The 16,544-nt window shown below is 42.7% G+C and overlaps 1 protein-coding gene across 1 annotated transcript; it reads right to left on the minus strand.

Annotated features, from left to right (window-relative positions):
• Nucleotides 1-4,103: 4,103 nt before the first annotated feature.
• On the minus strand, nt 4,104-15,124 carry LOC308320311 (diphthine methyl ester synthase-like; the record flags this gene model as incomplete). The annotated part of the gene is made up of 8 exons (XM_080770624.1): nt 15,072-15,124; nt 14,603-14,750; nt 13,628-13,752; nt 11,071-11,179; nt 9,539-9,659; nt 6,096-6,135; nt 5,515-5,618; nt 4,104-4,369 (listed from the first exon to the last, which is right to left on the minus strand). Exons 2-8 carry the CDS (start codon nt 14,735-14,737, stop codon nt 4,104-4,106), a joined length of 900 nt encoding a protein of 299 aa, XP_080626750.1. The 5' UTR covers nt 14,738-14,750; nt 15,072-15,124.
• Nucleotides 15,125-16,544: the final 1,420 nt, after the last annotated feature.

Raw genomic sequence — 16,544 nt, forward strand, 5'->3', positions numbered from 1 at the left:
GACGCAAGGACATCAAATCTCCTGTCGCCAGACACTTCATGGAAGCCGGTCACTCCATAGCAGATCTGTCTTACACAGTTATTGATCAAATTAAGAAATCTAGAAGAGGGGGTGATTTAGACACTAAACTCCTCCAAACTGAATCTAGATGGATTTTTTATTCAAAGTCTGTCAATCCAGGTGGCTTGAATGAAGATCTCTCCCTCCAGTGCTACCTATAAAGTAAAAAGTTATATTCAAAAAGTGATTGTATAAGTCTGTCAACATGTGATGTAGTATGTAATATTCTTGTTTCCTATACAACTGTAATTTGATTTGATTTGATTTGATTTGATTTAGACGATCATGACAAATGTGATGAGGTCAGCACATTTTGGGTACATTTGGGCAAGTGGCTGTGGCCGAATTTAGCCCAAGGAGTTTTTGTGCTAAACTAATGCTTGGGATTGGATTCAGAATCATGAAAAACCCCTATTTTGACATGTCACATGCTACTTGAAGCATAATGAAATTTTGCCTTATATTGGTTGATAATGGTACCCCAACTATCAGCAGCTGTCACAAAGTTTCCCAAGGGAGTTGGGTTGGAACAAATGTATATGTGATTGTAGACACCTTTATGAACACATTTGTGCAGGAAGCTAGTGGTAAGCATTTGTTTTGCAGATTTGCCACACATTTAGCAAATTTTCTTTAACTAAAAGTATTTAAGTATGTTTGTGCGTTTCTATAGATATTTATACAATGACAAGTAATACCACTTTAGGCCTGAATTTAAAAAAGTCTTCAAAATCTTAATCCTGAAAAACCCTATTTTTCTCTGTATCAGCGGTGCTCAATATTTCATGTCAAGGAAAGGACCCCAAAAGTTATATGTAATATGCTTCAGCAAAATATTTAAGTTAAAATGTTCACTCTGAAATCTAGATATATTCAAAGATTTGAGGCACATTTTCACGATTTTTCAAAAATAGCAGATCTACAAGCTCATAACGCGGCACCGAGTGCTGTGCTATGAGCTTGTAGATCTGCTATTTTTCAATAACTAAAGTATGACATAACACCAAAAAGGGTTCTCGCACAAAATGGGTTTAACACAGACTTAACTCCATTGGATCCGTTGGAACACATGTCTCCATTTCTCCACTTCCTGAAAAGTAAATGTTTTGGACATACAAGATAACCACAGTGACAATATATCAGATGATCAAATAATATAATTAAGCATCATTTACTTAATTTCGACCAAAGCTGGTATTAGGGTTAAGGGTTAGGGTTAGGGTTAACCCTAACCCTATGGACACCACATTATTCAAAAGCATTATGTCATTGTTCATACGCTCGCACGCTGTGGGGTCCGATGCTGTGACAAAGTGCCTTTATTTGCACAATAAGACGACTGTGACGTTTTGAGCACAATGTGCTCCTCCTTGCAGACTAGAGGTGAACACAGAGGAACACATCTTTATACAACCCTCTTGTGAATCATGAAGATCTACAAGCTCACAACGTGTCACGCTGCGACGTGTTGTGAGCTTGTAGATCTGCTATTTTCAGCATGCAACCAAGTGTAAAATGACTTATACTGGATCTCTTGTCCACTAGTCCCTTCCTAACATTTTAGTCTAGCTTTTACTTCTCGGCAAAATCGACAGTATATTTAGTCTTCGTTTTAGTCATCATAGCTTATGTAACCCCTAGAGGGTAGTAGAGGCCTAAGTGAGACGTGTATTTAAAGAAGTTCTGGACAGGCAGATGACAGGACGTCAGTTGTGGGTCTCACACACGCCGCACGTTCATGCGTTGTGAGAGGTACGCGCAGCTGCAGACTTGTCAGTTGGTAAGCCTATATGCTCCTTTTGTAAGCCTATATATTCGTTAAATATGTTTTGTATGATCTATTCTAAAAAGGAGAGTATTGTCAATTTGTCATTGTCAGGTATACACCATACTGCTGTAGTGTATAGCCTGGGAGGTCCACCGAGTAATGTTTGGGGTGTGGCATTATCCAGTCGGTGTAGGACATTAACGGGAGGAATGTGAGTAGCCTATACTGCCGTATGTGTGTTGGTGCAGGACAGAACGATGGAATAATGTGCAGCGTTCTGTTTAATGGTCTAACGCCTGTGTATCATTGTAACAGCTACAGGTCGAGATGTTGGCCTGTATGAGCCAGTGAAAAGACAGTGTGTGTGGTTAGAGTGACGAGACCTGGTAAGGCGGGCCTAGTATTATGATTTCTGTTTTGTATTATTATTGTTGTTATTATCATACATGATGCTGCTTGAAATGGTGACTGTTGGGAATTAAAGGGATATATTGTAATCAGTAGAGTTCAGCTGTTGGGTCAAATGCATAATGGATGTAGCTATTCTGTGTACATTACTGACTCTGGTTTGTCCATAGGTTCAAGTGTTCAAGTGAAACAGCCCTGTAAAGGACTGTTGTCCCTTTTCCTTATTTATTCATCATGTATTGTGTGAAACTACCATCCTTCCACTATTTATAAGTCTACTCCAACACTACGTTTTTAATACTTTTTGATATTCAAATAAAAGCCTTTTTGTATCCTATTTATAAATAAAACTATTATGCTTGTACCATACTCCTGTATCCTGTCCGATCTAATTATTTAGCGGGGTTACACTTAGTTTTCATGTCCAGTTTCCATTAAGTTTTCGTTGGTGGAAAAAGGTAGTCGACGGACATTTATTTGTCTTAGTTTTAGTCGACAAAAACAACACTACACAGCATCGGAGCCCACAGTGCCCGAGCGTCTTCATTTCGTATCTCTGTACAGAGATGTTCACTGGGCACCGAGATCACCGCTGGTACAGAGATGCTCACTGGGCACCGAGATCACCGCGGTACAGAGATGCTCGCTGGGCACCGAGCTCACCGCTCGGGTCCTGCCCACGTTTGGGTTGGATGTTTTCCTTCCTTATTGTTCATACCAAGAACATACAATATTGTAACATATATCTTTTGTAAACAGAGCAAATATTCCTCCAGTGTCAGTGAATCCACCCAGAGAGTTGAGTAGCAACACACAGCGCAGCAGTATGGCTACCAGACCAGTAGATGGCGCTGTTCTGCAATGCAACAAGAATGCCCCCTCCACAATCAAAGAAGAGATTAGTTATTAGTTATACATTATTTATTAGTTATTAATTAGCTACAAAGCAAACATTTGTTTTCGCCACTGCAGGCAGCGCAGCGTAAAGAAGATTGTCTGATTGTTTTAAGTCTACTTTTGTGTGTGTGTGTGTAAAACTCTCATATACTATACACATATATAGGCTTAGGCTATCAGCACTTCTGTGCGCACGTGTAGGCACGTGTGTGCACGTGTGCGCGTGCATGAACCAAAATGAAAGAATATTGTGTCCACAGTTCCATCCATGCTGTATTGATGTTGGCTCCATTAGGAGAGATAACTCCTAACCCCTAACCATAACAGGCAGACATTGATCAGAATAACAATTATTCTACATTCTCTGTAGTGTGTAGACTTCTGGTGAATTAACTAATGCAGATGTTTGACAATAATTTTACTCTTGAGAGCGTAGAATGAAACCATTGCTGTGGGTGCTGGCGGCGTGTTTCCTCCTCCGCGTCATCAGTGCCCATACCCGAAGGTGGGGTTGGCGAAAGGGCCTTTCTGTGTGGAGTTTGCATGTTCTCCCCGTGTCCCCTAGGGTAGATACCCTCACAAAAACATGCAGTAATCCTGGTCTCTAAACTGCCTCCCCCTGGCCAGCCGGGGCGCCTGATGGAGGGGAAAGGAACTGGTTGGAATAACGTGTTCCTTCCACGCACTACGTCCAACCAGGGAAACTCCCCCCTGTCAGGTGTAAAGGAGCAACTTGGACACTCAAGCATGAAGGAAGCATGAGTTAAGTCCGTTGCTCTCCCCAGGTTGGCGGAGGGTGTGTAGAGCCCAGGATCACATTAGATGATTGACACAGGGGTGAAAAATGGGTTACAAAATCGTGGGATAAAAAAAAAGAAAAAAAAAAAAAAAAAGAATGAAACCATTGGTTTCATTCTACGCTCTCAAGAGTTAAGGATCTCTAAGGGTCCATTTGGTTACCAACTGTCCATCATTTAAGTTTAGCCTCGGACCCCCTGGAACCCCAGGTGGAGCTGTCCGTCATCTTCAGGCCAATCAGGGCGTCCGGCTGGGCCGAGAGGCGGAGCATGTCCACCTCCAGGGGGTGGAGCCTGCCGGTGACGATCAGAGAATGGAGCGGCTCGCCCAGGTCACATGAGGGAGACTGGGCCAGCTGTTGGAGCGTTGCCGTGACGACGCGTTGGTCATCAGCGCCAAGGCGGGCCACGCCCACACACACCGTCTGCTCGTTAAGGGCTTAACGAGGTCACATGACATCATAATTAATTACATTATTACATCATAAAAAGGACCACTTCACCACTTTGGCAAAGAAATATAAGTTAATGACGTTTATAAGATTTAGAACACTTTCCTGGAGGTCTTTATGTGTGTAATAAATATGTGGCTTTAGATATTTTAGATTTTAGCAGTGAGCCCAGTGTCTCTGATGTCATGGACACTGGGCTCACTTCCTTCCTGGACTACAATCCCCATAATGCTTTGGTTCACTGCTCCTCCTTGTGGATAGGGGGAGGGGCTGTCTTACTGAGACAACATGTAGTCCAAGGAAGCTCTGAGAAGGAAGTGAAGTGGTCACGTGACTGGGCTGCGCCATGACACTTTCATGGACACTTTCATGGGAGTCAAACTCACACCGGAAGTGCAATGAATACATGGCAGTGAATGGAGCCGGCTGGACCAGCTCATAACAAACATTATTTATGAACAATTGAGACCTTTTGTAAAGTAATCACTTCTGGAAAATAACAGAAGACATATCACAGGTTGTTTTCTAATCACTTACTTTTCGATGTGCACAGTATATCATTTTATCTGAGGATCTAAACAGCAGCAGGTATAATTTCTGGCTCCGAAGTATCGCGAGATTTTGCTGCCAGACAGGAAACGGTGGGAAGTCTCGCGATCCTTTGGTGCGTTCAGAAATGTACTTTGTACTTTATGGTATCTCTATGTTTATAGAGATACCATACCTCTATAAAAAATTACACAGTGTACACATCGAATAACAACACAGCAGACAATAATGTGTTATATGTCTTCTGTTCTTTTCCAGAAGTGATTACTTTACAAAAGGTCTCAATTGTTCATAAATAATGTTTGTTCATGAACTGGTCACTGAGCTCTCATTGACTCCAGTGCATTCTGCCAAACGTCCAGGTAGTTTGGCTCCCATGAAAGTGTCATGGCGCAGCCCAGTCACGTGACCACTTCACTTCCTTCTCAGAGCTTCCTTGATGTAGTCCAGGAAGGATGTGAGCCCAGTGTCCATGACATCATGGATGACATCACTGTTAAGTCATGTTATCGAGACAGATGACAGAACATTTAAGGTCCTAAATAAGTGTCATAAGACTGACTGACAGCTGTCACTCACTCACCTAGCTCCTCCCCCTGTTCCCTCCTGTTGCAGATGATTGACAGCAGCTGCTCGGCAGCCTGAGTGACGGACATGAACCTGGGAGGCTCGAACACCTGGCGACCCCTAGGGGGCAAAGGTCAACAGGTCAAACATCTGGCGACCGCTAGAGGGCAATGGTCAAGAGGTCAAACACCTGGCGACCCCTAGGGGCAAAGGTCAAGAGATCAACATGTTTATTACATGTTGACGACAGTTTAGGAATTTCATGATTTTTTTGGGGGGGGGGGAATTATGCTGAAAATTGTTTGAAATGTCTTCTTTTTCATTTTTGAAAATATTTGATTATTATGTTTTTCTTTTTCAAAAATAATAATAATTCAGTCAACGTAAAAATGTTTAAAAAAAAGGGTCGACGACCCACAGTTTATGAACCGCTGGTCCAATCAGGAGGCTTGTTATAACACTCATTAGCATAACGAACCACTGGTCCAATCAGAAGGCTCGTTAACACACATTAGCATAACGAACCACTGGTCCAATCAGGAGGCTCATTGTGTGTGTGTGTGTGCGTGTGTGTGACTGTGTGTGTGTGTGCATTACCTTATCAAGTTCTCCACAGACTGCTCTTTGACTTTGATGTCTGACGGAGAGAGAGAGAGAGAGACATGTGACCTTAATGACCCTGTGTGCGCGCACGCGCTCACACACACACACACACACACACACACACACACACACACACACACACACCTGATCCCCCACTTGGGACCAGTGTGTGTGCGTTTAGTCATTTATCAGACGCTCTTCAGAGTGATTTACAGTAAGCAGAACAACACATGGCAATAAAATACATCACATACATAGAAATAGTCTTCTAGGATCATACATTAGCTAAAGAACCTAACAGTAGAATATCTATATAGAGTGTGTGCAACTGTGAATGTGTGTGTGTGTGTGTAACTCTGTGTGTGTGTGTGTGTGTGTATGCGTGCATGTACATGTGTGTAACTGTGTGTATTTCCACACACGGTGTGTGTATTTCCACATACAGTGTGTGTATTTCCATATAAATGGTGACGCTGTGAGAAAGCAGAACTGTCCATATCTATATTATTTCCTTCACTGATCAGCGTGATGTGATTACTGTACATTACTGTACAACTGATATCACTTTATTGACCGTCTGAACGATAATGTTCTGATGTTCCGGTTATTAAACACAGAGCCGGAACTACAGACTCACTCCCAATCTAAACTATGGAATGAACTTCCCATTGCAGTCAGAACTACAGAGTCACTCCCAATCTAAACTATGGAATGAACTTCCCATTGCAGTCAGAACTACAGACTCACTCCCAATCTAAACTATGGAATGAACTTCCCATTGCAGTCAGAACTACAGACTCACTCCCAATCTAAACTATGGAATAAACTTCCCATTGCAGTCAGAACTACAGACTCACTCCCAATCTAAACTATATGGAATGAACTTCCCATTGCAGTCAGAACTACAGACTCACTCCCAATCTAAACTATGGAATGAACTTCCCATTGCAGTCAGAACTACAGACTCACTCCCAATCTAAACTATGGAATGAACTTCCCATTCCAGTCAGAACTACAGACTCACTCCCAATCTAAACTATGGAATGAACTTCCCATTGCAGTCAGAACTACAAACTCACTCCCAATCTAAACTATGGAATGAACTTCCCATTGCAGTCAGAACTACAGACTCACTCCCAATCTAAACTATGGAATGAACTTCCCATTGCAGTCAGAACTACAGACTCACTCCCAATCTTCCGCCGTAGTCTGAAAACCCACCTCTTCAGACTCCATCTTAGCCCGTAGCCCCTCCCCTAGCCTCGACGACCTTACAGGCGTATGCAAAGACTCAACTTATGTAACTTATAGATTTATAATGTAGCATTTTATATAGACATATTACATATATGACATATAGTCTACACATAAGTATAGCACACTATAGAATAGAGTATACTCATAACTTCACTGTACAGAATGATAGCGCGCCACTCGGTGGTGAGCTTTTAGATCTGCTATTTTTCAATAGCTAAATTAAAACAATGTTTAAAACACCAAAAGGGGTTCGCGCCCAGAATGGGTTAAGCGACTAGTGGACTATTCATCCAAAACCCTATTGAAGGTTCCAAAATCTCGCCTTATTACAAAAGGCGACGGGGCCTTTGCCGTGCGGGCCTCTCAGGCTGTAGGGGCCCCTTGGCTGTGGAACTCACTGCTGTAGGGGCCTCTCAGGCTGTGAAACTCACTGCTGTAGGGGCCCCTTGGCTGTGGAACTCACTGCTGTAGGGGCCTCTCAGGCTGTGAAACTCACTGCTGTAGGGGCCCCTTGGCTGTGGAACTCACTGCTGTAGGGGCCCCTCGGCTGTGGAACTCACTGCTGTAGGGCCCCTGGGCTGTGGAACTGCCTGAGGATCTCAGGCTGGCAAACTTTTAAATTGCGGTTAAAAACTCACCTTTATTGCACAGCCTTTTTATGAAATGTAAATGGGATGTTTCTTTTGTTTAGTTTTTATTCTTATTGTACTTTTACTGCTATTATTATCTTTAAAGCACTTTGTAAACTTGTTTTTGGAAAGGTGCTATATAAATAAAGTTATTATTATTATTATTATTCAACTAGTCGACTATTCATATAGTCGACTAGTAAATCCAGTAGTCGACCTTGTTGTTGGTACTAGTTGACTAGTTGATAAAAAATAAAAAGAATAAAACGTTTTTTTCCCCCAGGTTTTTGTAGGCCTCAGGATCAGCTAGAATGCTATATTATAGTCACCAATGTACAGTTTGCAAATGTATAAATGTTATTTAAATAAATGGTGCATTTATAAAGCGCCTTTATCCAAGGCACTTTACATAGATTGTGCATTACATTCACCCATTCATACACACATTCATACACCGGTGACAGAGGAAACCATGCAAGGCACCAATCAGGACATCAGGAGCAATCAGGGGTTCAGAGTCTTGCTCAAGGACACTTCGACACTAACTCTGGGGGTAGCCCACAGGGATCGAACCGGGAACCTTGCGGTTCCCATCCAGCCACTCTACCCCTGAGCCACCGCCACCCCCTAGTGGCCACTCTACCCCCGAGGTAGTTAAACAACTAGTCTAGTAAAAATCACTAGGGTTACCCAATTAATTTTCCTCAAGGGCCATATTTTTACTAGCGTACCAGGCTGGGGGCCGAGTCTGCACGCGCGAGGTAGAGGTCTTGCCCTGAAAATTCATTTTCAGGGCAAGACCCCATTTGAAAAGGATGCCCAGTTTGACATGCATATAGGCTACTGACCCCCATGTAATGCCATTTATATCTGGGCCACAAGGGGGCGCTCTGCGGGCCTCAAATGGCCCGCGGGCCGCCTATTGGGGAACCCTGACAGACTTTAGGTTCTTGGTTTACTTTTTTTTTTTTATCCCACGATTTTGTAACCCATTTTTCACCCCTGTGTCAATTATCTAATGTGATCCTGGACCTGGATCCTGGATCCTGGGTTTACTGATGATCCTTGATGTCGGTTTCTATGTGATGTATTGTATTACATTGTGTTGTTCTTGCTACTGTAGTAAACCTTACTGTAAGTCTTACTGTAAATCTCTCTGGATTAAGAGTCTGAGATAAATGACCACATTGTAAATTGTAGCCTTCCTGTAGCACTGCTTTCACTTCCTGGGTTTAATCCAATCACGGTTTATCAAAATGCCATCCGTACCAATTCCAGCCAATCAGAAGAGAGCGAGAGGATGGACAAACACGTGAAACTGTGTGTGTGTGTGTGTGTGTGTGTGTGTGTGTGTGTGTGTGTGTGTGCGTTACCTAACAGACACAGCGTGTGTAAGCCCATGTTTCTGTGTGTGTGTGTGTGTGTGTGTGTGTGTGTGTGTGCGTGCGCGTTACCTAACAGACACAGCGTGTGTAAGCCCATGTTTCTGTGTGTGTGTGTGTGTGTGTGTGTGTGTGTGTGTGTGTGTGTGTGTGTGTGTGTGTGCGTTACCTAACAGACACAGCGTGTGTAAGCCCATGTTTCTGTTCTTCTTGATCTTGTCGTAGAAACTCTCAGGTTTCCAGTTTTCTGTCCAGAAAACGATGGACACCGTCTCCCCGAAGTTATACAGCTACACACAGACACACACAGACACACACACACACACACACACACACACAGTTAACTAAATAAAATTGGGTTATACAATACCGTATATTACCAAATAGTAGCCCGGGCTGTTAATATGCAAAATCGATTCGGACCCCGGGCGTTTATAAGGACCTAGGCCATAGGCTGTTATTTATTTTTGCACCGGCCTGCACAAGGCCATTATTTGGTTTCAGTATAAACATACAGTAACATACAGTAACATGTAGTGCAAATATTGTCTGGAACTGGTATTACCGTAATAATAATTAAAAACAAACAAAGCTACAGTGTCCCCCCCGAGTGCCTCCCCAGTGTCCCCCTGAGTGTCTCCCCAGTGCCTCTCCAGTGTCTCCCCAGAGCCTCCCCAGTGTCTCCCCAGTGCCTCCCCAGAGCCTCCCCAGTGCCTCCCCAGTGCCTCCCCAGTGTCTCCCCAGTGTCTCCCCAGTGCCTCCCCAGTGTCTCCCCAGTGCCTCCCAAGTGCCTCCCCAGTGCCTGCCCAGTGTCCCCCAGTGTCTCCAATAGCAATACAAGAGCATTAATACAAATTAATCTTAATGTATTAATCAAATTCATTAATCAATCAAATTTTTCAAAACCCCCGCTCCCAGCACCATGCCAAAGCTTTTTCCTGCAGGAAACACTGCAAACTAACAACATAGAGTTAGTTACTTTTTTACATCTGTTCTTGCTTGGGGGGGATTGATAGCATACAATATAGGCCTGGAAATGGGGTAAAATACATTTGGAAATGTTGTAGAATATGAATTGTTAAAAAAATTATTGTGGGAACTAAACTTGTGGGACTGTAGCAATCTCAATGCTATACCAATACTCATTATCCTCCTCCAATTTAGTGCAACAATATTGCACAAGACCTACAAGCTCACAGCGCGCTGAGGGAGGCTCGACGCATTGTGAGCTTGTATCTGCTATTTCTTTGCACACCGGGCCGGCCACAGCTTTTTGCACCGGTCTGCACCTGGCCATCATTTGGTTACATACAGTTCCATGCAGTAATCTTTTTTTAGTATGGTAAACAATAAACATTGCAGGCAATGCATTTTGATTTAATTGTAAGAGGGAGCGTATCAAGTCAACACACAGGTGTAACCACTAAATGTTCTGATTGAGCATGGGGAAGCAGCGGACAAATACATGATTTCATTATAAACTGTAGGCCTTCGTAGCGGTGGATTTTCACCCAATGAAAATGTACACTTCACAGATTATAGGCCATTTGTATTTAGAACAATCGGTTAAAGATTGACCGAGAATAACACGATTTAAATATCAACTTTTTAGTTGCGCGAGGACTTGTTGCGCCTCGGGCCGACCCAGTTAGGGTAGGGGGTTATGGTAGTTGTAGTCCATATGGTAGGGGGTTATGGTACCTGTAGTCCAGAACATCCCACAGCGTTCATGATGGAGGCGTTGTGAACCACCCGGTATGGTATCCCACACTGCACTGCTCTCAGAACCAGGTCGCTGTGGGTCGTTGCACTGTTGAGACAGAGACACGCACACACACACACACACACAATTAACCCCCTCATAAACGGACAATAATCAAAGAAATTCCATGAATTGTAAAACAAATGTTTCAGAAGTAGTCTCTCTCTCTCTCTCTCTCTCTCTCTCTCTCTCTCTCTCTCTATCATCTCTCCTTCTGCTCAGACCTCAGCACATGGAGGCAGCTTCTATCCTTCTATCAGACCAGAATACATTCTGTCTTATCATCTCTCCTTCTGCTCAGACCTCAACACATGGAGGCAGCCAGAATACATTATGTTATCATCTCTCCTTCTGCTCAGACCTCAGCACATGGAGGCAGCTTCTATCCTTCTATCAGACCAGAATACATTCTGTCTTATCATCTCTCCTTCTGCTCAGACCTCAACACATGGAGGCAGCCAGAATACATTATGTTATCATCTCTCCTTCTGCTCAGACCTCAGCACATGGAGGCAGCTTCTATCCTTCTATCCACTAGGCCAGAATACATTCTGTCTTATCATCTATTTACTGCACATCTCCTGGTGGAGAAACCACATCTTCTTCATCATCATCATCACCGACACCAACACCATCCTTCTATACATCATTCATATCCTCCTGTAATGGCATTTGTGTGTAATGCCATGTTTTTATGTTCTGTGTCTAACCTCTAACCCCAGGAAGACTAGCAGCTAATGTCATGTTTTTATGTTCTGTGTCTAACCCTAACCCCAGGAAGACTACCAGCTAATGTTATGTTGTGTCTAACCCTAACCCCAGGAAGACACCAGCTAATGTCATGTTATGTTGTGTCTAACCCTAACCCCAGGAAGACACCAGCTAATGTCATGTTGTTATGTTCTGTGTCTAACCCTAACCCCAGGAAGACACCAGCTAATGTCATGTTATGTTGTGTCTAACCCTAACCCCAGGAAGACACCAGCTAATGTCATGTTGTTATGTTCTGTGTCTAACCCTAACCCCAGGAAGACACCAGCTAATGTCATGTTGTTATGTTGTGTCTAACCCTAACCCCAGGAAGACTAGCAGCTAATGTCATGTTGTTATGTTCTGAGTCTAACCCTAACCCCAGGAAGACTACCAGCTAATGTCATGTTGTTATGTTCTGAGTCTAACCCTAACCCCAGGAAGACACCAGCTAATGTCATGTTGTTATGTTCTGTGTCTAACCCTAACCCCAGGAAGACTAGCACCTAATGTCATGTTGTTATGTTGTGTCTAACCCTAACCCCAGGAAGACTAGCAGCTAATGTCATGTTGTTATGTTCTGAGTCTAACCCTAACCCCAGGAAGACACCAGCTAATGTCATGTTGTTATGTTGTGTCTAACCCTAACCCCAGGAAGACACCAGCTAATGTCATGTTGTTATGTTCTGAGTCTAACCCTAACCCCAGGAAGACACCAGCTAATGTCATGTTGTTATGTTGTGTCTAACCCTAACCCCAGGAAGACACCAGCTAATGTCATGTTGTTATGTTCTGAGTCTAACCCTAACCCCAGGAAGACACCAGCTAATGTCATGTTGTTATGTTCTGTGTCTAACCCTAACCCCAGGAAGACACCAGCTAATGTCATGTTGTTATGTTGTGTCTAACCCTAACCCCAGGAAGACACCAGCTAATGTCATGTTGTTATGTTCTGAGTCTAACCCTAACCCCAGGAAGACTAGCAGCTAATGTCATGTTGTTATGTTCTGAGTCTAACCCTAACCCCAGGAAGACTCGCTGCTTCTACTGGGGATCCTAATAAAACTCTATACATCCATCCAGGCCACATCACTGTTGACTGTTCTGTCTTATCCACAACCATTCTTAAGCGACAGAAACAATTAACCCATTTAGACCCGAGTTAAAAACATTCACTTTGAAAGAATATATATTCAAAGATTTGCGCCACATTTTTAGGATTTTTCAAAAATAGCAGCCCTACAAGCTCGTAGCGTGCCACTCGGTGGCGCGCTATGAGCTTGTAGATCTGCTATTTTTCAATAGCTAATTTATAACATAATGTTTAAAACACCAAAAGGGGGTTCCCGCCCAAAATGGGTTAAAGGGATAGTTCAGATTTATTTTAACTTAAGCTGTATGAAATACATATATGAAATTGCAACATAGTGGTTGCAACTGTATTAATTGACCAGAGTCCCGTGGTGGGAGTTCTGCTCTGGTGTTGGTCAATATTAAGTAGTTCCGGTCATTTTGTGGGGGGCACTGGGGCACTCTGTTCGTTGTGTCCATATCACTACGCCCAAAAAAATAGTTCCATGTGATAGAGGGGTCAAAGTTGAACGAAAGTTGTGCTAATATTTTAGAAATAGGTCAACAATACAAATTATGTGAATTAATTTACTTTTACTGCGTGGCCCCCTGTACCCCCAGTGCCATTAACTCATGGCTGAGTGAGTGCGTGCGTGCGTGCGTGCGTGCGCTCACCCAAAAGGATCTCCCACCACCAGAAAAGCCACGTCAGAAACATCGGCTCCTTTAAGGATCTCATCAGCTCCTTGTTCCACCATCTCTCTGTCTGCTACGATCAGCTTTATGCCGTAATACTCCTCCTGAAACATATCAATAAATGATGAATACATGATCATCACCTCCTTGTTCCACCATCTCTCTGTCCGCTATGATCAGTTTAATACCGAAAATACTCCTCCTGTACATACAATACATGATCAATACATTATGCCATGTCTAACATCCCTGTTAGTGTGCTTTGTCACCCTCTACAGAAATGGAAGAGAGGACATAGAACCTGGCCATGAGAAGGCCAGGTGTAGTTGAGGAGAGGACAGAACCTGGCCATCAGAAGGCCAGGTGTAGTTGAAGAGAGGACATTAAACCTGGCCATCAGAAGGCCAGGTGTAGTTGAAGAGAGGACATTAAACCTGGCCCCATCAGAAGGCCAGGTGTAGTTGGACATTAAACCTGGCAACCTGGTTGAAAAAATACAAAATGGCGGCTCAGAATATCACTATTTTGGACAGAAAGTATCTCATAACATGTCTACAGGGGATTTTTATGAAAAACAAGCTTGGCAGATTGAAAGAGGATAATTCAAGCTTGGACTACAGCTGCAATGTTGGCGAGTTAAACGTCGTTTAAGACAAGCAGATCGCAAACGCAATTGGATGAGTGGGGAGTCAATGGAGGGTATTGCAACTCTAGATTCATCAAGTTGTAAAAAAATCTAGAGTTGCAAATTGCGGCTACAGAACCTCCTGTCCTCTGGTCATTACAGAGTTGTATGACTCCAGATAGACTCTTATTAAACATTATATTTCATATTAAACATCATATTAACAGTATAACACACCAGAGCCTCCTGTCCTCCGGTCATTACAGAGGTGTATGACTCCAGATGGACTCTTATTAAACATAATATTTAATATTAACAGTATAACTCACCAGAGCCTCCTGTCCTCCGGTCATTATAGCGGTGTATGACTCCAGATAGACTCGTGAACATCTCCTCACCACCTCTAGACCTTTCACTGTGATGTCTTTAACATCTCCTAACCCTAAACCTACCAGATATAACATGATGCTGAGCTCACTGTTACCCTTCTGTTTGTGAGGTGAGGTTCTTGGTCACAAGAGCGGGAAGTACTGACCAGCTGGAACCTCTTGCGAAGTTAGGTCTTGGCGATATCTTTATGGACAGACAAGTTAAGAAAGCTTAAATTGCAAGGCTTAGGTTTCGATTCTCATAGAGACTAGATTGAAGATTATAATCCGACAGAGAACGATTCTGGTAAAATGCCTTATATAAGGAGGGGATGACGTCACAACTAGGTAGGCGTGACATCAGCCCTGACATCTGTTGCTGAGAAATAACCTTACACTGCTGTTTTGTTACTGAGAAATAACCTTACACTGCTGTTCTGTTACTGAGAAATAACCTTACACTGCTGTTCTGTTACTGAGAAATAACCTTATTACACACCAACCTTACTGTTGTTATCCTTATAATGTTACTGTTATTAACCTACCAGATACAGCATGATGCTAAACTCACTGTTAATAATGATAATATACTGATAAATAACCTTACACTGCTGTTACTGTTACCCTACCAGATACAACATGATGTTTCTATAATCTGAAAACACTAAATGACTACTATTAATGTCTCTGATAAATACCTTAAACACTACTGCTGCAAACAGCCAGGCTGCTGCTGACACTAACGTTACTGTTAATGCTACGGATAAACATCTAGTTATCGCTCCAACCAGCTGATATTAAACTAAAACGTGTATTTAATTATTTCAGTCCAAACTAAACTAATCATCATTTCTCCTGCTGCTGATTCACGAGTTTACAAAAGCCATTGGACCAACCCGCTTTACGGTCTGCCGTAAAACTGACCGACAGGACGTGGAGCTGGCATGGTTTTCGTTGCGGGTTTGAGTAAATGGCGACGCCCCCCTGTCAATCACCACACGCCCCCAAGTCTTGCATCAGCGCGTCACCGTCTACCCAGAAACAGCATTATTTCAGCCCTAGAGAGATTTCGCCTGTAGTATTCATTTCGCTACTTAAACAGCTTATTAATTATACACTATCGCCTGCTCTAATGGATAAAATTGGACCTAAAGTATAAATATCGTCACACACGCACACACAAATATATACTAATATTCAAACTTTAAGTATTTGTGATTTTTCTGGTCTTTCAATATTACATTTTGTTTGCTAATTTCTCAAAGCATATCAAGTATACTGTACCGTGGCAGTAGCCTACCAGTAAGCCAGCAGCATTGGTGGTGAAAACAAATAAGTGTATTTTTCTATTTTCCTTGTGTAACCAAGTGGAGTCGCTAAGTACTCCTAATGTCACAGTAATACTACGCCACTCCCAATTACAGGGTGGGAGACCCGGAATACCAAGGTAAGTGTTCAGTTTGAGTGAACAATAACTGTCGGTTGCTTCATAGAGTATAACTTTATTCTTAGAATGTACAAAGTATTGACATTTCCTTTAAAAACATACATGTATTCACAGTATTGACATCTCCTTTAAAAACGTATATTCACTATCTACAGAGATACCAATAGGGGGTTATCAAGTCGTTCACTACACAGATAAGGAATTGGATCGATTGCACTAATTTACACTCATTTCCTAGGTCCATAAACACAAGATTGAGCACTGCAACATAAGCACGCTATCACTCTGAGCCAAATATGGTTGGCATTAAAAACACTGCAAATCAATAAGAAAGGCTAAAAGCCCAAAAGAACACTGCACTGTAAAAGGGACAGTAGTCCACGAGTGAAACTATGCAATATAATCCTGAAACCAATATATCCGTCGTTGGCGATTAACTAGTTAACTCTTTGGTTA

The sequence above is a fragment of the Protomyctophum bolini genome, assembly GCF_963924005.1.
Source record: "Protomyctophum bolini genome assembly, chromosome: 8".
Lineage (NCBI taxonomy): Eukaryota > Metazoa > Chordata > Actinopteri > Myctophiformes > Myctophidae > Protomyctophum > Protomyctophum bolini.